Here is a 25,385-nt window from a genome sequence, read left to right as displayed (position 1 = left end):
TTCAAGTGCTTGCCTTGATACTTTTTTCAATGCTGAGAGAGTACCAAATGATTTGTCCTCTGCTTGGTCTGTTTTCAAGCTGGTGTTTTGTATGCATAGTTGAGTAAATGTTGAGTAAATGTTTTTTAAATGCTTTATAGACAATGGGTGCAGGAGTAGGCCATTTGGCCCTTCGAGCCACTTTATGCTATATTTACACATACCATATCTAAAGGACGTGACCTGTTGCTTGTATCTACCTGTTTAAGAAACAACTGCAGACGCTAGAAAAATCGAAGGGAGAGGAGAAATGCTGGTGAAACTCAGCGAGTGAGGCAGCATCTATGGAGAGAAGGAATTGGCGACGTTTCTCCAGCATTTCTTGTCTAGCTTGTATCCACCTGTCCAGTTTGTGAATTAGCTTCAAATTGGGTTTCCCTTGATCTCGGCATCTGCTGCAATTTGGAATATCAAATGGAGATTTGCCTGCATTCAAATTTTCTGTGGAATTGCATCGATGTTTTGCCCTGCCAATGCTAATTTAATCTTCAGTTTAGGAATGATAGACGAATATCAAGAGGAGCCGTTCAAATATTTATACAAACCATGCCTCTTGTGTTTTCCAATCGATATCACTTGAGACATTCAAGATCATAAGACTACACGTGATGTGTACTTGCTGTATGACACTGACCAGCCCATTATTCAAAATCATGATGCGAGATCAGTGGATCCCCCGGTGAATTTGCCAGACATATCATCAAATGCTGAGTACACGGATACTTTAGAGGCATGCTCTCAACCCCCACATGAAGTCTTCAATTAGGTTGAATAACGCTGCCTCATTCTTTTTAAGTGAATGTTTAAACGGAGGAGTCGCTGAATCTAACGGCAGTCTTGGACCAGTTTAGTTTTGCGATGCAGCATGGAAATGCGTTCTTTGGCTCATCGACCAGCGATCCCTGCACATCAACACTATCCTACACATACCAGGGACAATTTATATTTATACCAAGTCAATTAACCTAAAAACCTGTACGCCTTTGGAGTGTGGGAGGAAACTGAAGATCTTGGGGGAAACCCATGCAGGTCACTGGGAGAATGTACAAACTCTGTCCAGACAACATCCGTAGACGGGATCGAACCCGGGTCTCTGGCGCTGTGAGGCAGCAACTCTACCGCTGCGCCACCCGCCTGCCAGATCTTGCATGAGGTTTTGCCTTGTATGTCTTGGAGCTTCCACTTCTTTTGAGAGCCCTGTGAGAGTGTGGGTTTTAAAGCCTTGCAGAAATAATGGAAACTGCCTGGACAACAAAGCATAAAATATGACAAGTGCCATGTGTGAAAATATAGTTCCATAGCCTATATACATGGAGTATTTTGTAACATGTTGAAAAATGTCCACGAGAGCCCCAAGTACCGACAAGCGGCTATTACCGTAATTCTCCGGAGTTCGAATCAGGGCAAACTCAGGAGAACTCTTGAATTAGTTCGTACAATGGGACAGCCCCTTACCCCTTTCCTTTGTTTTGTTGTGTCAGGTCGTAAGACACCCTTCAATATTCAATATTTGGGGGCGCAGTGGTGCAACAAGTAGTTGCCGCCTCACTGCTCCAGTCACTTGGCTCCAAACCTGACCTTGGGTGCTGCATGCATGAAGTTTGCACATTCTTCCTGCAACGGCATTTGTGCCACACCCCAAAGACAGCTGGCTGCTGGGTTGATTGTAAACTACCCCCAAAGCATAATTAGGCGGGGAGTAGACTGCGTGATAGGTTAGGTTACAGGGAATAAATGGGAAAATGAGAACGATGGGATTACTCTTGAGAGCCAGCAGAGATTTGATGGGGCAAATGGCCGTCTCCTATGTCATGTGGGAAAAAATATGAGAACTGTGAAGTTATAATCTACCGATTCTGTAATGTCTTGTATTGCCAGCACAAAAGTGGTAATAATCCACAATGTTGTAATGAGTAAAATCAAGAGCTAACCTTCAGCCATTAGATCTCTCGCACAGATTGAAGCGATTGTTTTGTTTTAATTGCATATAAAAGTGGCTGAGACGGATTGCATGTCAGGTTTGGAGCATTTTCCAAACTTAATGGTGACTCTAGCTCCTCCTTCCATTTGGGGTTATATGCTTTGTTGTATAAGTCTTCTAGATACCTGTAATTTGAGCAAACCTGCCAAGTAACAACTTGGTTCAAACAAATGTCATGTGATTTACTTCAAAACAAAACTCAAAATTAATTGGAAGGGAGTGACCATTTGAAAACTAAAATGCTTTTGTGAACTTTAACACTTCAGCTTCATGCAGTTTTCCAGAGCTTGAGCATTCTGATTTAGTTTCCTCGGGGAAGGGAGAATCATTTTATAACCTAATTGCTGCAGTCCCATTCGGCAGAGTCTGAAGAAACGATGTTAACAGATGTCTGGAAGCTAATCAGCTGCCTAATTCAAGAGGTGCCAAATCTGAGGAAATCAGAAGGGGCAACAATAAGAATAAAAGGTGTATCCTACAAAAATGTCCTCTTAGTATAGAAGGTTGTTTTTGTTTCTGCTGCACGTAATGCTTTCCTTTAATACGATCCCTCAGAACAGATCTTTGTTCTTTGTGGGAAGTGGAAGAGCCCTGAGCAGAAAAATGACGTGAATAGAAACCAAGACTGTTTGCTGACGTCTAGGGAAAATGCCATTGGAACTGTTGGATAAGCTGTTTATCTAATCAGCGAATGACTAAAGCATACACTATTTTACACTTCAATAAGAGCAGTTGGAGTTATATATTAGTCTTAATAGTGACACAGTATACGATTATGAAAACCAAACTTGAGATGGTATTGGGTAATAACAATGCTGATTTTTACCACAGGTAGACGCACAATACTGGAGTAACTCAACGGATTAGGCATTTCTCTGGAGAACTTGGATAGGTGACATTTTGGGTCGAGTCAGACTTAAAAAGGGTCCCGACCCGAAACGTCACCTATCCATTTTCTCTGGAGATGCTGCCTGACCCGCTGAGTTGCTCCAGCATATTGCTATATTTAATTAGATGTGTGTTTTTATTTGGTTTTTTTTTGTTTGTTTTTTTTAAACTTTTTTTACTCTGACATGTTACCGAAACAATCTGTTGTCTGCTCAACTTAGTGCAAATTCAACCAGTTTGACAGTTCAGTTTGTTGGTTTCAATTTCCCATTTACAATGTAAATTTGGGGTGTTATTCCCCGGTTGCTAATTCCTTGAAAAAGAATATAATGTTTAAACTCCATGAACCAAACATTCATCCAGGATGAATATGCAATTTTCCTGTAACTAACTCCATATTATCTGTCAGCCTCAATCAATAACATCACAATGCTCGATTGCCTTCTGAGATTAGATTACAAGCTTTAAATTCCCCTCTGATTCACTTTACGGCAGTATCTTTAGCTATCAATTGAAGGAAATATAAATGAAATCGTATATCAAAATCTACAACACCAACATTGAGTGGACTGTTAAAAGCCATTTTATCAATCTAACAGAAGAACTACAATATTTGTTGGTTAAAATAAATTGATTGCTGGTGTTTCAAAAGAAACTCGGGCAAGAACACGGGAATTTGTTGAAATGGCTGATTTTTAAGAAGTCTCAAGGACTGTGTGGAGAGAAACTGTCTGCTAATCGTCCAGCCAGGCCATCTAATCATTTGGGGCATTTTCGGAGTTGAATAAGATGCCGCTAGCAGTGTCTGGTCCTTTGGGTTCCATTAATGAGCCAATCTGATCAATCATCACAGGAGCACAGGAAACAATTATAAGACTACCGGGTCGACTGCACGGCATTTAAAATGCCCATCCTCTGGCACATCCTGATGCTACTTTCAGCACAGAATCACCAGTTAAATGTAGGGCAATATCGTAGGGTGGAGATGAGAGGGGTGAATAAAAGTGGGGTATGTGGGGAAAATCAGATGGAGTGGATAATGTTCAAACCAAATACAGGAACATGAATTAATGTTGTCAGTGGTGTGTATTCAAGGTTTTGTATATCTGGACTGTTAGATTATGTGTTTTGCACCACAAATCTAGCTTGGCACCATTGCACAATAACAGGGTGCTGTTCTGTCAGGTGGTATCTTTTAGGCACGGTATTATTATGCTGGATGGATTAAAGTCCTTTAATATACAAAGAAGCACAAGGGAGTCCTCATTGGTATCCTAACCAACAATTTCCTCTCAATCAAACTAGCAGTGCCAGATCTTGCAGTGAAAGTGTTACATAAAGTGCTCGTCAGCCTGTCGTTGCGGGTCGCTGTCATTTTTAACTCTTGCTCATCTGTTTGAGTCTACGTTTCATCAATCCCACTGGGGATGAGGACCAATAAGATCAAAAGACTCCTATTAACCAAGCATCATTCTCTTTCTGTAGCCTCTTTTTGTTTCCTGCTACTTGCCTTCATGTTGAAAGTGTTTTTTCACATGCCAGGAATATTTTTTTTTAATCCTTTGTAAATTCAGAAAATATAAGAATCTCACAAAAGCACAAACTGCATACGTTGCTGTACCTGAGCTGTGCCATTTTAAAATTCTAGCCCGTGTGCCATTTTTGCCCAGTCGCAGCATCTAAACTGATTTTATCATCTCATTTGAGAATCCCAGATTTCTGTGGTGGTATTTGCATTTTGCCAGGATTTAGTTTCCCAAGTGGATGAGATTACAACTATTTATCTTGCAAGTAACAAAGGGTGAATGGAGCATTGTGCAAGTGTCTGTTCTACTCAAACAAAAAAACAACTTCTGTCCCTTCCTTAACATTTATCACATTTGTTGGTTTTACATTTGTTACCAGCAATGCGTTGCTCACCACCTTTTGGCAGATATTGTCACTGACATGAAGCAGATTAAGAAAAATCTGTCAAATGCTGACTGGTCAAGTGAAGGCTTGTTCCAGAGAGAAAAGGTGGCCGGTCTTCAGGAACAATTATATTGCACTTTCTATCCATGAAATGAGCTACAAATACAAGCCCTTTATGTATTCTATAGGGACCCTACCCTCTGCAAGAATCATGGTGAGTCTGATCTGAAATGTCCACCCCTCTTGCTATAGTAAGTGGGCGAGCATCATTTGTGTGCATGATTGATGGGATTGTAGCTCAGAGTTTAGGTTACTGGGCTAGCAACGTGGAGTGAAATTGAACTTGTTAAAAGCTGTGCTGCTTCCAGAAAATGAACCAGTCACACACCGATTCAACCCTAGCCCACGTGTGCATGGGCCACTTTTGCAGATGAAGCTGCAAGTCGGTGATGACCATGCCCCGAGATAAAATCTAAAATTGGTGCGTCACAGTTTGTTTCCAGTTCCTGCTTGGCACCATCAAACGCCACCAACCCCCACCCTTCAAAGAAAGAAAAAGCAAATAGCAGCACCGCAAATTACAAAGCTGTGTTGACTGACCCCAGGGCTTATGTTGTCATACCTCCCCATTAGGAACTGCCACAGGTGTTGCGTTTGAAGGGCATGAAAATCTTCCTAACTCGTAATTCATCTGACTCTGTTCCCTGTAGGCATGTCTTTAATTTGACACGGGCAACATTCTCATTCGGATAAGGCAGATTGGTATGGGAGGTGGAACAATGTTTTTCTGCAGTGGGATGATTTCTCCAGATTGTTGGTGCAGAGATGAGGGGTCTTTGCTCTTCGTCCCACCGTGATATGTCTAACCTGGAAATACTTGACGCTGATACTGGGTGCTTAAAATGGGGAGCAATGTTGTATTTCCCTACAATAAAAGACCTCATCTTGATGCACACAAAAGAAACAAAGTGACTTCTGCAGGTGTATTTATGATGTTCTGGTTCATATCTCATGGCTCCAAAACTATTTTTATCTGTGTTCAAAGGAATTATGCAAATATTTCTTTCAAACCCTCTTGTGTAGATTTATGGGTGTTGATTCATGAAAATTGTAAATCCGAGATGCTGTAATATATCAGTGGTGTTTTCTGCTTATTGTTATCATGGTTGATCTGCTGTGATCAAAGCAAATAGCTTTTTCATGTTAAGAGGAGTCCTAGGCAATTAGTATACACTTATCAACAAGATTGTGATTACTGGAATTGTATTCGGTTAATGTCTGAATACAGAATTTCATTTTAAGCCTTGAAATCTCCTTGATAAGTGTTTTGTAGTATATCAAAATACTGTGATTACATTTGCGACTGAAATTGTTGGTGGTTGTTTCATCATCGCGCCCAGATTTTGAACTTTCACACCATTGTACTATCAAGTTTTCACAGGTGGCGTTGAAGATGCTTGTGATAGCCCACCTTTGATAGCTCCTTGAGAGGACTATCGGCACCAGAAAATATTGAATACGGAATCATGTATTGTCTTTCTGCCGACTGGTTAGCCCGCAAAAAAAAGCTTTTTGCTGTACCTCGGTACACGTGACAATAAACTAAACTGAACTGAGCTGCATCCCAGTGACGTCTCACTTTTATAATTACAGAAGTTGGTAAATCTTCTTTCCTTTCCTTGTAGTTTTATGGACAGGGAGGTGGCGCTTTTGGGAGAAATGGACAAAGTCAAAGCAGCAGCATGTAAGTGACTATTTTGCAGTCTATACTATCCCATTTCAGGAGAGTCGTTGCTTTGGTAATTTGTGCATTGCTCGGGAAGCTTCTGGGCTGTTAAACTCACAATCTGGTTAAAGGTGTATGAAGTGGTCCCTTTCAAATGGATGCAGAGATGTTTCCCAAGGCATGCTAAAGTTTACTATATTCTAAGTTTCAATCCTTCAGTGTGTATGTATTTAAAGACGTTATTTCTAGCTTGGGAAAGACAAGGAAAAACTGATATCGACATCTAGAAAGGTATGTAAAATGTGCCATTGAAGTGCAAGACGAAATGTGTAGGAAGGAACTGCAGATGCTGGTTTAAACCGAAGATAGACACTATGCTGGAGTAACTCAGTGGGACAGGCAGCATCTCTGGAGAGAAGGAATAGGTGACGTTTTGGATTGAGACCCTCCTTCTGAAGGAGGGTCTCGACCTGAAATGTCACCCATTCCTTCTGTCCAGAGATGCTGCCTGTCCCACGGAGTTACTCTATCCTTTGTGTCTATCTTGGAGCACAAGTCTTTGCTTTTAGTTTAAGCAACCTATCAATAATTGAACATTATCTTCAATAAATTGCAGATCTTAACTAATTTAGAGCTGAGAAAGTAGATCCACATTTGTTACCCAACTAGGATGGATAAACTCTATACCAAAGCCTCTCCCAAATCATTCATTAACACTCTTCAGATGGTGCAATTTGGTCAAGGGAAAGCATTGGGCATCTTGAGAAAACTAAATTGGCTTCGAGATAAAGACTTCTAATTGTTTTAAATTAGTAGCTGGGATTGTTAGTAGCATTTTACTGCTGCGCGAATTTCAAACGGTAGCGTGAAACCCACTGATGGGAGAAAAGCAGATCTTCTGCGATTATAAACTAAGTGTATTTCATAGAAAAATAGACAATAGGCGCAGGAGTAGGCCATCCGGCCCTTCGAGCCAGCACCGCCATTCAATGTGATCATGGCTGATCATCCCCAATCAGTACCCCGTTCCTGCCTTCTCCCCATATCCCCTGACTCCGCTATTTTAAGAGCCCTATCTAACTCTCTCTTGAAAGCATCTGTGAAAAATGTGTGATTAAATATTTTCCATCATTTGTTCCGTGTAGACTGAGCACCTTGTGAGCGTGGGGCGGAGGTTGGCTCCCTTCCTGAAGTTTGTTTGTTCTTGATCTTGGTGGTTGTTGCCTGTTCCCTGCATAAACTCACTATTTTGATTAGTCTGGCATGAATTTCAAGTTTGGTGATCAGGAATTTGTGTGAAAGCAAATGACTATTGAGGTATGCAAAAGCCTGTTTGTCAATATTGCAGTCGCCAACAGGCAACATTTATCATAAAGTTTATTTTAAAAACTTCAGTGTGTTGGAGTATTAATAGGTCTAGCATGCACTAGCCCAGAAAATCTGCCACCCTAGCAGTGATATAGTCTTGAGGGTGCTGGACTATGGAAATTTTGCTGTGTTTGGTTTTTAACATCTTAAACTAACTCAACGTGGCAAAACATTGTTGATGTGAGATTGTTCTCTTTTAAGTAGATGAAATGGGGACCAGCAGGAATAAAACTTTCCTTCCCATATCTGGAGAAACTGCTTTCACTTTCATCTTAATATTTGGTAATCTCATCTGCAGTGCGTACTGTCAACTGACTGGACTGCGGTTACCAGCCCCACTTACTCTGGCAGCACCTGTCACAACTGCATCAGGGTGGCATGGTGGCGTACCAGTAGAGCTACTGCCTCACAGCGCCAGAGACCTGGGTTTGGGGGTGCTTGTCTGTACGGAGTTTATACGTTCTCCCCATGACTTGCGTGGATTTTTTCCCAGATCATCAGGTTCATCCCTCATTCCAAAGATGTACAGGTTTGTAGGTTAATTAGCTTGGTATAAATGTAAATAATGTCCCTAGTTTGTGTGTGTGTGTAGGATAGTGCTAATGTGCTGGGATCACTGGTCGGTGCAGACTTGGTGGACCAAAGGGCCTGTTTATGCGCTGTATCTATAAACTAAACAAGGGCAACTAGTGCCAATGGCACCACCACCTCCAGGTTCCTTTCCCAAATCCACACCATCCCGATATGGAAATATCTCTGGTTCATCGTTCTGCGACTCCCAACTGGAAGGACTGCAGTAATTCAAGGATTTATTTTCCCATCAGCACATTGAGACCTGTAGATTAGAGGAAATAAATGCTGGTCTTGATGGAAATATCCTCCTCATGCAAATATGTGTTTAAGTTGTCATTGCTCCCCTTTGTGCCAAGTAAGTGAATGAGCACTCCTCTGGCATCTCTGTGCTGTAACACCTCTTGCTAAGACGTTGGTCCCCAGTCAGATTTTTTCCCAGCCAAGTGGGAATCTGCTTGACAAGTTCAATCGCGATTGAATAGCTTTTCAACAGTGGGTTGAAAGATAGTGTATAGTTTTGCAGATGCGTGGCAGGTGCAGTATAATAGAGATAAATGTGAGGTTATCCAAAACAAGGGGGCAGATTATTATCTCAGTGGGGTTAGGTTAGGTAAGGGGGAGGTGCACCGAGACCTGGGCGTCCTTGTACACCGGTGAAAGTTGGCTTACAGGTACAGCAGGCAGTGAAGAAAGCTAATGGAATGTTGGCCTTCATAACAAGAGGATTTCAGTATAGGAGTAGAGAGGTTCTTCTGCAGTTGTATAGGGCTCTGGTAAGACAACATCTGGAATATTGCCTACAGTTTGGTCTCTAATTTGTGGAAGGACATCCTTGTGATTGAGGCAGTGCAGTGTAAGTTCACGAGATTGATCCCTGGGATGGCGGGACTGTCATATGAGGAAAGATTGAAAAGACTAGGCTTGTATTCACTGGAGTTTAGAAGGATGAGGGGTGATCTTATAGAAACGTATAAAATTATAAAAGGACTGGACCAGCTAGATGCAGGAAAAATGTTCCCAATGTTGGGCGAGTCCAGAACCAGGGGCCACAGTCTTGGAATAAAGGGGAGGTCATTTAAGACTGTGGTGAGAAAAAACGTTTTCACCCAGAGTTGTGAATTTGTAGACCTCTCTGCCACAGAGGGCAGTGGAGGCCAAGTCACTGGATGGATTTAAGAGAGAGTTAGGGAGAAGGCAGGCACGGGTTATTGATTGGGGACGATCAGCCATGATCACATTGAATGGCGGTGCTGGCTCGAAGGGCCGAATAGCCTCCTGCACCTATTTTCTATGTTCTATTAAGATCTGTCCTGTTTTGTTAACAAGTTTTGCTGCAATCTGATGTTTTGTAATTCTAGCTTGGTTCTGACCATATGTGGATTAGTTTTCTTTAGTGGAAGCCTCCACTAAATGTGCTATTGCTTCCCATTAGTTGAAATTCTGGACAGCCGCCAGAAGAAAGCTGAAACATTGAAGAGAATGACAGACAATGCCGTCCGTATGTCGGAGGAACAACTAGTGGAGCTTCGAGCTGATATTAAGGTACATTTATTGTATTTACTTAAGCATCATTATAAAAAAAAAACACAAAGGTGGAACACTTTAAGTAAGCTTTGTGTGATTTATCGCCCTTGAGCCAAGCCCACCTTTTAGTATTTACAGTCCATTTTGAAATCCAAATGGCCAACCTCTCTTGGATACAGAATATGGACTAGCCAAGTTGTTGCTTTTCGACATTTGAATTTAACCTGTCAAGCAGGTTCTGCTAGGAAGGAACGTTTTTCTCTGGTTTTGTTCTGATCAGTTGCAGTATATAAATAACCTGTTGAAGAATGTGAAACTGTTATGCCGAATAAAACTGACAATCCACAAGCCACATGTACATGACTCCTTTGCATTCTATTCTAAGCTTCGTATACTCTTTCTCAATGACCACCAAACCACGTCTACCTTCCAGTAATTGTTATCGTTGAGGGCTGCAGGCCAATTTAAATATTGTTGACACTAATATTCATCAGTTCCACATAAATAATGTTATTTTGCCAATTCCACCCTTAGTGAGGACAAACCTGATCTATTGGGTTTTTCCATTTTCTAATTATTCACTGGATCTCTCATCCTTTTTGTGAATATCTTGTCCTTCCATCGTCTAATCTTGCGTATCGCACAACATTGTTTAGTTAAATATAAAGGATCGGGCACATTGCTAAATGTTGTTTGCTGCTAGCCACTGGGGTGGCAGGGTGGGTACAGGAGTTCCCTATGATGTGACCACTTATTTCTTATATATAACAACTCATCTCTGGTAGCTTCCCACGTGAACTATTGAATTATCTGCCCTGTGTTCCAACTGTCACCTTGTCTCAGTGTTTAAGATGAAGAAGGGACTGCAGATGCTGAAAAAATCAAAAGTAGACAAAAAAATGCTGGAGAAACTCAGCGGGTGATGCAGCATCTTTGGAGAGAAGGAATAGGCGACATTTCGGGTCCAGACTGCAGTCTGAAGAAGGGTCTCGACCCAAAACATCGTTTATTCCTTCTCTCCATAGATGCTGCCTCATCCACTGAGTTTGCCCAGCATTTATTGTCTACCTTGTCTCAGTATTTGGAGTTTGCATTCAATTGAAGTTTGTGGGTTCTGGCCCCTTTCCAGGATTTTGAACATTAATCTGTTCTAGATGGGCATTTCAACAAAGGATTATATGCTGTGCTGGCTGAGTATCCTTCTAATGGTGCCCATCTGCCTGTTAGGTGAATGATAAATAGCACCTTGTTGGAAAAGTAGCCAATATTCTGGCCTGAATGTCTTCTAGAATCGACTATCAAGGACAATTTACATTGTTATTTTGCTGTTTGGGGTGATTTTTCAATGCGCAAAATGGCTGCTGCATTTGCCTTATCAGAAACTTCTACACATCAAAATTGTATGTTGACTGCTTTGGGATGGTGTGAATGACTTGATAAAAGTAAATAAAAGTGCTTGAAATTAATTTTGTGTCAAGACACTAGGCTGTAAACTAAAAGTGCGATTTTTCACTTTGATAAATGGTGCTCATTGAGATACAGGTTGTCCACAAGCCACTTGGCCCAAGCAGGCCACATGCTCCCCTTGAGCTTCCTCCCAACATTACCATGTCAACAGCAGAATCCTCTGTTTGCCTTGTCCATCCTAGGCTTATCTTGTCTGAAACGTATGTATGCTAATACCTCCACTGCTTCCTGTAGTAGCGTGCCACATTCTCTCTCTCGTCTCTGGATAAATTGTCTGTTTAATTTCTTGGGGAATGTTTTGCTTTAATGGTTTCTGGCTTTGTTCTTATTGATGGCATCAAAACATTGACCAATTTCTTAAAAAATAAAAAAAACTTTAATGGGATCACCTCACAGCATTCTCTTTCAACAGAAACCTAATGTGATGGGTGTAATCGCCCCTATCTGATGTGATCTTTGTAAAATCCATTGCACCCATTGGTGACCAGAATTTCATACCGTAAACCAAGTGTCGTTCAGCCAATGTTTGAGCATAGAAACATAGAAAATTCGAGCCTGCACCGCCATTCAATATGATCATGGCTGATCATCCAACTCGGTATCCTGTACCTGCCTTCTCTCCACACTCTAACTCCCTCTTAAATATAGCCAATTAACTGGCCTCAACTACCTTCTAAATTCTAGCGAGTACAAACCAAGTCACTCCAGTCTTTCTTCATATGAAAGTCCTCATCCCAGATTCACCACTCTCTGCGTAAAATTTTTTTTTTTATCCGGTGTCTCGGTCCGAAAAGATTTTTTCCAGATGTCGTCTGCACACCAAAGCTCGCGTTTGGCGCCAAACTTGACCCAAAACGACCCACGGTCCCCTACTTATAGCCTTAAACTGTGACCCCATTGTTCTGGACTTCCCCTTTAATTCTTAGTCATCAGGAACATCTTCCTGCATCTAGCCTGTCTAACCCCTGAAGAATTTTGTAAGTTTCTATAAGATCCCCCCTCAATCTTCTAAATTCTAGCGAGTACAAGCAGAGTCTATCCAGTCTTTGTGTCGGCGGCCACAGCGTTCCGGAGCTTGCCGCACGGCGACCCTTTCTTCATATGAAAGTCCTGACATCCCAGGAATCAGTCTGGTGAACCATAACTTCTCTACATTTCATACCGTTCTTTCTAGAAACAATGCGCACGATTTGACTCTTTGAATTACATTATCAAACTTACTACTTCTAATGATTTGTCTATTTGTCATCCACAATCCTTAGATTCTTCTTTTCCAGGTAATATTTAACAATTTTTTTCCTCGTCAAAATCTGATGCCTAACTCAACCATGCGGAATAACACATTTGCCCAATCTTCAAAGGTATTAATGTCATTCTTTCATTGTAGACTATCTCCCCAATTTGGTGATATCTACAAATGAAAAAAAGAAATTATTCCAGAGTCTAAATTTATAGTGACCAACAGCAGTCTCGAACTGATTGTTATGCAATTCCCTTTCTGCCGTGCTGAATACCGTTTTTTTTAGTTTTTGTCTTCAAGCCTCCTAGATAATCATGAACCTGACACCAAGCTGGGTTCCATTAAACTTTATTTGCGAAGCCAGGCTCTATATCAAATATCCACAGTGCTGGAGTAACTAAGCGGGTTTTTGTAAACCAGCATCTCCAGTTCCTTGTGTCTATCAAAGGTATATTAGAAATCTAGGTGCATTAAAAAAAAATGTATTGCAGTGCCTGTCTCTTCCAGGTGCCTGTCCCCCCCCCCCCCCCCCCCCCCACACACCTCAGAAAATTTGATAAGGTCGGTAATTGAAGGCATTCCATTTTGTTTTATTTTTGAATTCTTGGTTCCTACTACTTTTCCACTTCTACATCTGGCATGCATATTTCTGGTCTAATACAACTTGGATCAGGTGGAAAGCTCCATAAGGAAGACTCGCATACTCATTTTATCTCGCTCCTGTCCAAATGCTTCCTCTGCAGTGATGTGGCATTTCTGGCCCATGAATGAGACTGACAATTTCCTGCCACCGTTTTTACATTGCCAGAAGATGCCCACTGGGAACTGGCACAAAAGTTGTTCAAACTGGATTTTTAATAAATGAAAAATCAGACCTGATTTTTGGGGGGGGGGGGGGTTTTTTTTTTGTGTTTGTGTGATGTTCCTCTTCCCAATGTTTGGCTGACGAGGTGATAGTTAATACAGTGTATAGGTTTTGTGTTAATTATTCAGAAGAGGTGACATTCTGCTCATTGACATTGTGGTGTTTCACTTTTGGAAGAAAGTAATGTGCAACTTATGGAGCAAACCTGCTGGAATAAGTTTGCTTAATTAAACACACATTGTTTTATGGAGATTTCCTATCCCACATTTGTATCATTTAAGTACTTAATTACCTGCAATACACAAATAAACTTGTATTGTATTGTACGCTTTGAGTTGTTAAATTTTGGCCCATTTTCATAAAGGAGATTCATGCTTCTGCTAAAATGGTGCAAAATTGTCGATGTAGGATTCATCAACAACTAGTGTTGTTTTATAACAAGACATTATTTCAGGAACGTTATGAATGTTTGTGCTTTGCATGTTATAATTGTGTGCGCTTGATTAAACAGTCACTGGGAGTTATACACCGTCAATTGTTCCTTGATTTATGTTTTCTGTTTACTTAATGTTCGCAAATGGAATTGGTAGATGCATGATATAGTATTGCCATAGTTTTAATCATTTACAAGAAATTTACACCATTCTATTAATCCAAATTGCCAATTGTACAAGTTAGAATCATGATTGTATAATTTTTAAAAAGCTAAGCTACCATATGCTTGGATTTTACCTGCTAGAGTTTTTTAAAATGTATTATTCTAGCACTTTGTTAGTGAACGGAAATATGATGAAGACCTGGGCCGATGCGCACAGTTTACCTGTGATGTGGAAGAACTGAAAGCGAGTATCCAAGCCTTTGGACAAGGTAAGCTGAGGCTTGGTCACGTAACATCTTGTTATTAAAACCTGTTTGATATTTGCATCTACCTTACAAGTGGGCACCGGGCATTTCTAATCTCAATAGTTTGTGCTGCAGACACTGGAACAAGTCATTGGATGCGAGTGTCAGAGTGGGAACGGGTTTGTACTCACTGAGGATGAATTGCTGCCACTTCTGTTTGACATGCCAAAAGTTTGCTAATTATGGATTTGCCAAAGATTCTGATGGTCTTGTGCGATTGTGATATCCTTTGAGATTCTCGACCTGTCTTCATCCATTGTGGTTGAGCACGCTATCTTCTGAAGCTTCTGTTCGGCCGTTTCTTTGGGTGGAACACTTACCTGGTTGCTTTCTTATCTGTCATAGCTGGAGAATCACCAGAATGCCACTAATCCCAGACTTCTACCTCTGGTATTCCCCAAGGTTTGATCCCAACTTCCTTCCATTTTTTCATCTACGTGCTGCTACTCGGTAACAATGGCTTTCCACATACATGCTGACAACCCTTGCTTAACTCAGCACTACTTTTAAGAGATGCAGTGTGGAAACACGGCCTTTGGCCCCCCCGAGTCTGCACCGACCAGCGATCCCCTACACACACTGGGGACAATTTATACTTATACCAAGTATGCAAACCCAAGCCAATTAACCTACAAACCTGCACGTCTTTGGAGTGTGGGAGGTACCAAAAATCTCGGAGAAAACCCACGCAGGTCACGGGGAGAACGTACAAACTCCATACAGACAGCACCCGTAGTCGGGATCGAATCCGCATCTCTGGCGCTGTAAGGCAGTAACTCTACCGCTGCGCCGCTTGGTGAATTCTCCTGACTTCTCTTGAATAATAACAATTATATCCCTTCGCTGTTCCCTAAATGATCAGACTTCTTGTCCGGCATTCAGTACTGTGTGAATAACAATATCCTCCAACTTGATATTGGAAATAATTAAGTAGTTTTCTTTATTTTCCTCCCACAAACTCTTCCCTGGTAAACTCTTCAGCCCCCTCTTTGCCAAATGTCTGAGGTTAAATGATTCTGATTGAAAACTTTGTGTCATATTTACCCACAAGTTTGAGACTCCATATCGGTACCATCTCTATGCTCCAGTTTTGAGGTGTAATCAATAATGCCTAGGTCTCAGCCTAACTACTGGTGGAATTGTCATCCATGCCTTTGTTTCCTTATAAGATTCAGTTTTCCAATGCATTCCTTGCTTTCATTCTACCCTTTAGCTTGAGATCATCCAAAACACCATTGGCTGTATGGTAATGTGTCAAGTCCCATTCATCCATCACCCCAGTGAACCACAGTGGAGCTTCTTTCCTTAACCAGAAGCAGGTTAAAATTCTCACATCTTCCTATCTCTCCATGGTCTCAAGTCACCACCATTTATCCGCCTCAAATGTGACACTGTGTTCTCAAGTTTCTGAATCCCTCAACTCCAATTTTCAGTCCCTAGGCTTCTCCACCTTTCCATCCTGCATGGTGTTTAATAAAGCCTATCTCAGAGTGTGTGTGTGTGTGTGTACCCAATATCCATGCATCTTGTTGCAGGAAAGAGCTGAATTGATCAGAAATATTATTTGCTGCAAGACACTTGGCTCTTCCCGGCAGGGACTGATTGCCTCTGGGTGGGAGGTTAAAGCTAACAATTATTTGAGCATGGCACACATTACTTTGTGAATACTTGTTATTTTCTTGAGTGACAAACCACTCCTGGAAAAGCTACAGATAAGTGTAGTAATAATTTCATGATTATTAGTTATTTGATCATGTCGGGCCATCAGAAATGGGTGCAGCATAGCACGATGTGTAATGTAGTCAGTGAACTTTGATGGGCTACAGGCTTGGGAATATAACATTATTGAAAGACATGAAGGATGTAACATTCGTGGAAGCAGTAAGTGGATGTTATGCGATTGGGTTGTGACATGGAATTGTGTGTTGTGTTCTGATGCTGAGTTGTGAAAGATATTGATGAGGAATAGGAGCAGGCCAAGGATGGATGTCTGGGGTAACACCAGAGGGCATCGGAAGAGAAGCTATTGTGGGTGAGTTAATGGATGAGAATGAAAGCAGTCAAGTGTAGGCCAACTAGTTGGATGGCAGGGGAAGGGTGGAGGAGGAGGATGTTGTGGTCATCTTTATTCATGGCTGTGGATGGGTTGAGGAGAGCAAAGTGTGATATTGCCAGTGTCACAGATGCAGAAGATGCCAAGTGACTACGAGCTATTTCAGTGGAAGCGGCAGAATGCTAAGTGGAGGCGTAAAAACTGGCTTGAATTTGAGGCAACCGCATGTCCAAGACGATGAGAGTTTAGTTCAATGAATGGCTCCTCAGCTTTGATATGAATATGCTGGGTAAGGTCCAGGATTTGGCTGTGTACTTTCATAGCTCCAGCTTCATGGGGAAACTAGGTTGAAACACTTAGAAGTTCTCTCCAGTGTGTACATTCCACAATCTTGTGTAAAACCACAGCACTTCCCACAGATTCCTCATGTGAGTAAGTTTGCAACTGCACTATAAATCTCACTCTGCAGGCCACCAAAGCATCTGGTGTACGTGTCACATCTTAAAACGCAAGCAGTGAGGAGAGCAATTTCTCCCCTGTCTTCAGACTTGCTAGAATTCTTTCTTGACTCTGCTGCTTCAGTTGCGAAGTGAATCGGTTGGCCCTAGAATGGTTCTCCAGGCGTCTGGCCTTTCTACCCTCCCTCCTTATTTCTGCATTTAGGCGTTTGTTTCACACTTGTGTGATTTACATGAACAATTTCTGCCCTATGGATGTGAAGCAATTATTTGGCAACGTGCAATTGTACCTTGAGCCGGCAGAGAAAGCCACGGTCGCACAGCTGCGCACAAATTCCGCGCGCAAAGATTTGCGCAACGTTTTGCAGTAAATAAGAAATGTTGGATACGCAAGCCTACGCTGATTTTCTTACAAGCTGAACAAATGTTGACATTTTCAGTGTGTAGAAATGTTACCTTTGTGAATTGCCAGGCTGTTGGTTGGACATCAAGGTTCGCTTAATTATATTTTACTTTGTTGTAGGAAGACTTCTCCACGGCCAAGTTTATTTATTTATGGACTGCCGAAAATAAAGTAGAAAGAAAAATTCACAGTTAAACTTGCCACGTACTGTTATCAATATGTTCACTAAGTCTCGCTCACATCTGCTCTCAAAAATTTGATCTGGGGGTGAGACTAGCAAGCAAACAGTGAGATTCCCACACTGCAAATGTAACCCGACACAAAACAGCTGCTGTATAAGAAGGAAAAAGTATGACAGCATTACCGTCCTGCTTCATTGGACGGTTGAGGAACCAAATCAAATATAAGGCAGGATCTGAAACTGATGTTCCAGTATTCAAAAGAATGACATAAACTTAAGATGGCTATTAAAATAATTTTGTATTACCTTCAATTTAGCAGTGGCTCTCGAGCAGAGTAAAGTCAAAAGGACCTGGATTTGTAATATTCACTGACACTTCTGTTGAAGATTGTTACATTGTTGGGAGCCGGTAGCAGCAAACACATGTGCAGACATCTCCATTGTCAGCTCGTGTGAATGGAGAAGATGCAATAGTGCTATCCAAAGAGTCCAAGCCAGTTTTCCCACCTAAAAGGCCAACAAAGGCATTGGTCTCACTGCTGTTAGTGGGCTCCTCCAATGCGTGACATAGCTGCCTGCGTAACATGCAGGCAGCTGTCGATTCATGCCCAGTATTTTGTGATATCTTGAGGCTATGAAAAGGTGCGATTAGAAAAATGCAAATTGATTTTTATTCACCTGATCACAAACTAACCTGTGACAACCCGGACACGCTGCTGAGTGCGAATAAGCATGTGTGTTTGCAGAGCATATTTGGATGGCCTCAAGGACTACTGGACAAACACCTCAATGCTGTACTGTTGTATTTAATCAGCAATAAGTGCCCATAACACTGCTGTCAGCATCACCACTAGTTGACATTTATGTATCAGGCTCGCTGGCTGTTTGCCTGTGGATATAATTTCACAGCTGTACAAAAAATAAAAAAGACTAGTAAAAGACCAATTACATTTTTTGAATCCAAAAGCAGTATCATTTTTGTTTTTTGTCAGGTTGGGTCATCTTTGCATAAAAATGGTACTTTCATAAATTAGTAGTTTAGTTTGTCATGTGGACTGAGGTACAGTGAAAAGCTTTTTTGTTGTGTGCTATCCATTCCGTGAAAAGACTATACATGATTTATGATATCAAGCCGTCCACAGTGTACAGATACAGGATTAAGGGCATTTAGTGCAAGGTAGAGTGGAGAAGGGACGGAGAGGAAGTGACCAGGATGAGACTCGTCCTTGATTATGCTAGTGGCATAATGAAATGAAAGATAGCGGAGTCGGGGGATATGGGGAGAAGGCAGGAACAGGTTACTGATTGTGGATGGCGGTGCTGGCTCGAAGGGCCGAATGGCCTACTCGTATAAAAGTAAATTGTCTATAAAATTAAATACTGCAGGTGCTGAAAATCTACAGTAAGGATCAGACTAATGCTGGAATCCCCAGCAGGTCGGGTATTATGCACAGAGGGCCAGTCAGGTGGGGGCCAGTCAGATGGAAACTTTGATAGTAACATTTCCTTAAGACTTTTTTTTTTTTTTTTAAATAAACTGATTTAGGAGAGGGAATTTGTTTCACTGCCACCATTTACCTGAAGGAAGATATGGAGTTATTAGTATTGTGTGACTGATTTGTTTTCGAGTACACATCCAAAGACTCTTTAAATGTATTGAGGGTTTCTGCTGCTTTATACAGCGTGGAAACAGGCCCTTCAGTCCAACTTTCCCGTGCCGGCCAACATGCCCCATCTACACTAGTCCCACCTGCCTGTGGTTGGCCCATATCCCTTGAAACTTTTTTTGTGCAGACCACTTCAGAACCAACCATGTTCTGGGCAAAAACATATTTTTCCCCCATATCTCCCCTCTAGCACAGCTACTTGTGAGGGTATGCAAAGTATTTCTAGGATTGAGTGGGTGGGGGGGGGGAGCTTTAGGGTATTTAGGATCAAAGAGAAAAGAGAGAGGTGTTTGAGCAGGAAACAGTAGTTGGGCATTTAAGGGCTGGCATGTTGTGGGCAGCTGGTAAATGTGGACGGACTTCTTGTTTGGATGTCCAGTGGATAAGTTATCTCAAGACTTTTTACTAAAAATTAATTGTTCTGATTTTCCAATATATGTTGTGTTTTATAGTGTCTCATCCCAGGAACAATTACTCTGCCAGATCAAGGTGTGGCTCTGTGTCATCCATGTCGGTGACAACCCGGAGCGATGCATCAGCACCAACTACTCCTGACTGTGCAACAGACCCTTCCTTTACTAAGCCAGGGAAGAAGAGCCAGTCTTCAGGAGATGTTTCCACTGCCACAACAAACTATGGAAACCGAACTTTCCAATCAAACCGATCGGTATGTGCTGCTAGTGTCGTCTTCCAATGTATATAGGGTTTTTTACCCCCCCCCCCCCAAACTAATTCCACCATCAAAGAAAATTTAGTTTAACGTATTTCTATAGTTTTGAATTAGTGCACGGCTGTGAATAAAAATCACTTGCGAGTCGACGGGCAAATTGGTGTGTGGTTGTCGGCTCTTGATTTAGTCATTTCAAATTTGTGTCGAAGAGAGCATCGAGCTGAAGGGATTTGCTTTCTGAAAAGGTAAAGCAGATTTCAACCACCTTCATTGGTCTAGTGGTAAATTCAAAGAATGTGAGGAAAGTACATATTGGCCTTCGCCTTGGTACGGTTTAGGACAATGAAGAAGTCTTTAGAACAAAGGAGATGGTGAATTCCTGCCATTGGGAACAATATTGTTTTGAGTGCATTATCTGCAAGTACAAAATCAAGGAATGTAAATAGGACCAAGACCTACAAAACACAGACTTGGGTAAATATCAATTTATTGTTCATGTTCACCACAAATTGATCCAAACATGTAGATTATTTGTGATAACCAATAATCAGCTGGGAGAATATTCAGATACATTCGACCAACCTCACTAATAAAATCGAGGCTCTGGACTAAAAGCAAAACAGGCCCAAGAAGTTTGTTGGATTGAAATTTAAAAGCACTTTATTATATTATATGCAACCATTAATTTCTGGTAGACCACTAAAGCACTTCAGCATTTATACACATTGAAGACTTCATAAATGCATGTTATTGTTATCTTTGGGTTTACAGCATAGGCAGCTAGTTGCAGAGCAGCAGGTTAGTGGACTTCATTCCAGGATTGGAAGTGTATCTTGAAGTTTTACATGGATAAGGAATAACCATGTGGAGTTCACCTGGTATAAGTGGAATCTCGAGGTTATAATCTTTTTACTGCACTGAATCCAAAAACCCTGTTGTCTATTACTGCTTCCCATCTCAATGCAATCTGGGGTCCAGACTTGCTGAAAGTGCATTTCACATTTGGCTAGACATTACTATACAAGGATGTCAAAGGTCAAAAACTTTATTTGCCATTTGTGCTTACACACATTGGAACTCTTGTGCGGTTGTTCAGAGAGTCAAGTCAAGTTAAAAAGACACACAGAAGACACATAATCTATAAAAACATATACTTCTCTAGAACTAAAAAGAAAGAAAATGCCTAAAACCCTATATAAAGGGAAAAGTGAGAGCATTGTAAATTACACAAACCCTATATAAAAAGTATCGATTGCATTGTAAATTGCACAGGCCCAGGAGACAATATATAATATAATATGATGTGCTATGAGGTAGGTCAGGACATCAGTTCATTTTGTTTTGGCCAAGAGTCTCACTGTGGCAGCGAAGAAGCTCTTAAAAAAGCGTGTTCTGTTTGTGACGATGCTGTATGTATCTGGGCGGAATTGAATGTGACGGTAAAAACAAAAGGAGATTCCAGTGAGGCTATTAGAAAGGATAAAATATGAAGTGTATCTATTAATTGAGATGTTTTCCCTTAAATAGGTGCCCCAAGGTAACAGGAGATCTGGTTACCGATCTCGAGAGAATGGGATAAGTGGCCAAAGCCATTTTGGAAGAAATGATGATAGGAATCGGTACCGCAATGGACCCAGGAATTACTCCAAAACTCCCAGCAACCCTCATCCCACACCTCAGAGCTTCACCACCGAGAAGACCCAAGTGCATTCTACTGCTCCCAATGGCACAGCTACAGCTTCTGCCTCCAGGCAGCCCTCTTTACTTTCTGCTCCTGCCAATGCCCTTCCTCAACGTAGGCCAAGATCAGATGGAAATGAAGCTCCTGTCAACTCCTGAAAAATTCCGACATCCAGCAACAACAACGCCATCCAGCTAGATGTGATTAAGCCCCAAAATGAGTTTACATTCACTTTGTTTTTGTCATCTTTGATTTGTCTAATGACTTTTTTTTTTAATTTCTGGATTAACCTTTCCAAATGTTCTTTTTTTTTTTAATTGATAGTGTCTCTATGTTGTTAATCTCTTCTGGAAGAGGGAGCAGCACTTAGCTGTACCCAAGATACGTTCTTTAAACGTTGTTGCTTAATCTGTCATGGCTAAATCAGTTAGCAGAAATCACTATGCACCTCTCTGTTCAGAATGAAAGTGCCTTGGATCTTTAATATGTCACAACCACTTAGTTTTTTTTAGACTACACTTAGAAAATAAAACAAGGGACCAAAGAACTTCAAACTTTGCTGCCATTAGGTCTACTAGAGATTGTTGATGAATTGTAGCAGGGCACGTGATTGTTTTATCTGAATTTTTGATAATGGCTGTGTATTTGGATAGAACCGTTTAGTGAACATTTTCAACTGTGTATTTTATGTGCTGGGGCCAACATGCCACAGGATACCAGATCAACATTGCTTCCTCTTCACATCAGGATTCACTCTTGACTGCAGACAGATGTAAACTCATTTCCATTCACAGTGACGTTGTAGTCTAAAGCTGAATTCTGAGCCATGAAGCAGAGTGTGGCACAATGAGGGAACTTCCACCTTTTGGGGGCAGTTCCAGCCATGACTTCAAATTATTATCCTGCTAGTGTGGTGTAGATGTGAAGCCAAACATACTTTCCACTGCTATTGAAAATGTGTGAACACATAAGAATGATAGAAAGTTTTAGTTGTATCTGTGCTGTTGAATTAACTTGTATTGGCTGCATGGTGTTTCTGTATAGGAATAGACATTCACTTGGCTCTGAATAGAGTAAACTCACTTTTGCCACTGTGCATCTGAAGTGATCCACAATTTCCTTCTAAAGTGTACTGTCAAGGTAGCAGGAGTGTGTGGTGCTGCTCAATGTTTAACACACAACCTTTGGAGAATAATCTGCTGCAGGTCTCAACATGCCCTTGATCCACTAAGTCCCAGGTGAGAGGGGAATCTGATCACAGGTGACATCATCTCTACAGAAGTTTAAATTCCAAACTCTATTACCCAAAAAGAACAAATTGGAAAAATCTGTTAGCAACCTTGTGAATGGATGGACTTGGAGCATACACTAATCATATTTCATCTGTAGAATTTTTGTTCTGCTTAAAAAAAAAACTTAAAAAAAACCCCCTATTTTCCCAAACAGGTGAATTCTGGCTTGATCACTATGATCTGCTTCATTTTATTCATGAATGGCGATTAGGACTGTGCCCATTGTATGCCTGTAATGCTGATTCTCTAATTGAAGTTGTAAAATGAAGTGCACAGATCAACTAGAGCCTTTTAAATCAAGAACTATGTTAAAATGCAGTATCTTCCAAATTGAGTTGGTGTCTTTTTTTTGTTTCTTCAGACTAGTGATGCTGATTTTTGAATATTGACAGTTTTTATGTTTTCAAATTTAGTTTGTATCAAATGCTCCCAGCCTTTGCTTGTATACTTTTCTGTTGTTATGATCATTACAAAAAAATGATGAGAGGCTAGACAGCCTTTCAGGGTCATAGATAAACCACTTAGATTACTCCTTAAGCCTTGGTGCCAAACCCCATATCCCTTTCATTCTCCAAAGAATCAAGTATCATTTATTTTGCTGAAGATTTCATCCATGTTCACTTTTAGTGCCCTGGGTGGAAGCTATTGTGAAGTGTGAATCAGCTCGCTGAAGTGTGATTATTGTGATTAACCCCTCCATTTGATGTTGAGGCAAGGGATCATGTCACAGATTCAATGGGAACATTTTGTTTCTGGTATTTCAGCAATGTAATGTTGTTGGCCCAGGACCTGACCAATAATTGAAAGATAAGTTGGTGCTTAGTGGGAATAATTAAAATGAAACTGATTCCAATTTGCATGTTTGAATTTGAATCTTCCAATTGATGGCATGCTGGTACATTATGGCTGCATTTCAGGCAGCAGAATTGCTGCTCCCTCTTAGTGCCAGTCTCTTTTTGACATATGTCATGTATTTAAAATTTAGTTGATGAATAAAGAAGCTGTATTCTAAACTATCGTTGTACAACTGTGGTTCTTTCCTCCTCAATATTCAATACCAGTCTCGGAGCTGGGAACAGGGAACTTGAGGTGACTTTCATTGTTAATCTTGTCATGTCATTCACTCGTTTTGAATGCAATTTAATGGAGAGAAATTTGGACGAATCAATAAATCAAATTAAACTGGATTTTTACTTGCAGCCTTCCCCCTTGCTAGATGTGGAGGACCCCACAAGGTGCCCCCCTAAGCTGGGAGATAAGAGGGGCCTTGGCAGCATCAGCCTCAGGCAGTGTATCCTGAGAACACTGGTGGCCTTTGACAGGAGCCACAGTTGGGACACAACCTCCCCTCCTGTTACAGCTTTTCATAAGAATCTTCAAATGTCTTGTATTTGAGGACATTTAACCTAATTGCTTTCATTTTTAAAAGTGAACATTAAAACAATCAATCAATTAAAACAATGAGTTAAATAAATAAATAAATGATGAGATTACCTTGCTTGTTGCTGAGAATTCTCATTCGAATCTAAGGTTAGAGTCTCCTTTCCCAGATCTGGCTGTTGCAGGTCTGGGACTTGTGTACTTGACAGGCTGAGCCAAGCTACCTTGATTCACCTCACTATGAACTATATGATACAATTATGAGAGACACAATGTGTACCTTGTGGGGTTCAGTCTTTAGGTAGTTTTAGTTGATAATGGGTTTCTTTTTTAAGTATCCTTTACTTTGTACATGGAAGCATAGAGTACAAAAGCAAGGATGTTATGCTGATCTTTGACAAAAATATCGCTGGTTCAGTCGCTGTCAGCTGGTGTGGAGTTCGATTTGGTGCATATACACAAAAGGTTAGAGTAACTCAGCGGGACAGGCAGCATCTCTGGATAGAAGGAATAGGTGATGTTTCGGATCAAGACCCGAAAAGTCACCCATTCCTTCTATCCCGAGATGCTGCCTGTCCTGCTGAGTTACTCCAGCATTTTGTCTCTTTGATGTAAACAAGCACCTGCAGTTCCTTCCCACCAATTTGGTGCATATCATTTAGGAAGGATGTCAGGACCTTGAAGTGACTATCAGAAGAGAATGTTATGACAATATTCATTTCTTGATTCCTATACTTTCCACATGTTGAATCTGGAGTCGAAAAATATGGTTACTTGGCATTGCAGAATATGAACTACATTACCAAGACTGAATTATGAAACATATTTTGGGCTTCAGACATGGGCAAGAACCACTGAAGGATGGAACTTACTGAACAATGCCAATCAATGGAAAAATTGGGATATATCTACCTTTGAAAGATTGATAGTGGAGTGGCAAAGTTTGCTTGACAAACCTATTCTTAAATTTATTTTTGAACAATAATGTACATTTGAAATCCAGGCACTGAAAGTAACATTGCGGGCCATCACCCGTTCCTTCTCTCCAGGAATGCGGTCTGTTTTGAGTCGAGACCCTTCTTCAGACTGGTTAGGGATAAGGGAAACGAGAGATA

General features: G+C 41.1%; 1 protein-coding gene across 2 annotated transcripts in view; it reads left to right on the top strand.

The window, feature by feature from the left end:
- The window catches only part of LOC129714688 (spermatogenesis-associated serine-rich protein 2-like), a 72,102-nt gene extending 48,199 nt beyond the window's left edge, over positions 1-23,903 (top strand). For both annotated transcript variants that reach the window (XM_055664447.1, XM_055664446.1), the window contains exons 9-13: positions 6,505-6,563; positions 9,919-10,028; positions 14,347-14,449; positions 19,700-19,914; positions 21,445-23,903. In XM_055664447.1, coding sequence (XP_055520422.1) covers positions 6,505-6,563; positions 9,919-10,028; positions 14,347-14,449; positions 19,700-19,914; positions 21,445-21,756 — 799 coding nt within the window. In that variant the 3' untranslated portion in view covers positions 21,757-23,903. The remainder of the gene's footprint in view (positions 1-6,504; positions 6,564-9,918; positions 10,029-14,346; positions 14,450-19,699; positions 19,915-21,444) is intronic.
- The last annotated feature ends 1,482 nt before the right edge of the window (positions 23,904-25,385 follow it).

Source organism: Leucoraja erinacea, chromosome 40, assembly GCF_028641065.1.
Source record: "Leucoraja erinacea ecotype New England chromosome 40, Leri_hhj_1, whole genome shotgun sequence".
In the NCBI taxonomy this organism is placed as follows: Eukaryota; Metazoa; Chordata; class Chondrichthyes; order Rajiformes; family Rajidae; genus Leucoraja; species Leucoraja erinaceus.
The sequence above is the reverse complement of the archived record's forward strand: the minus strand, read 5'-3'. Positions and strand labels throughout refer to the sequence as shown.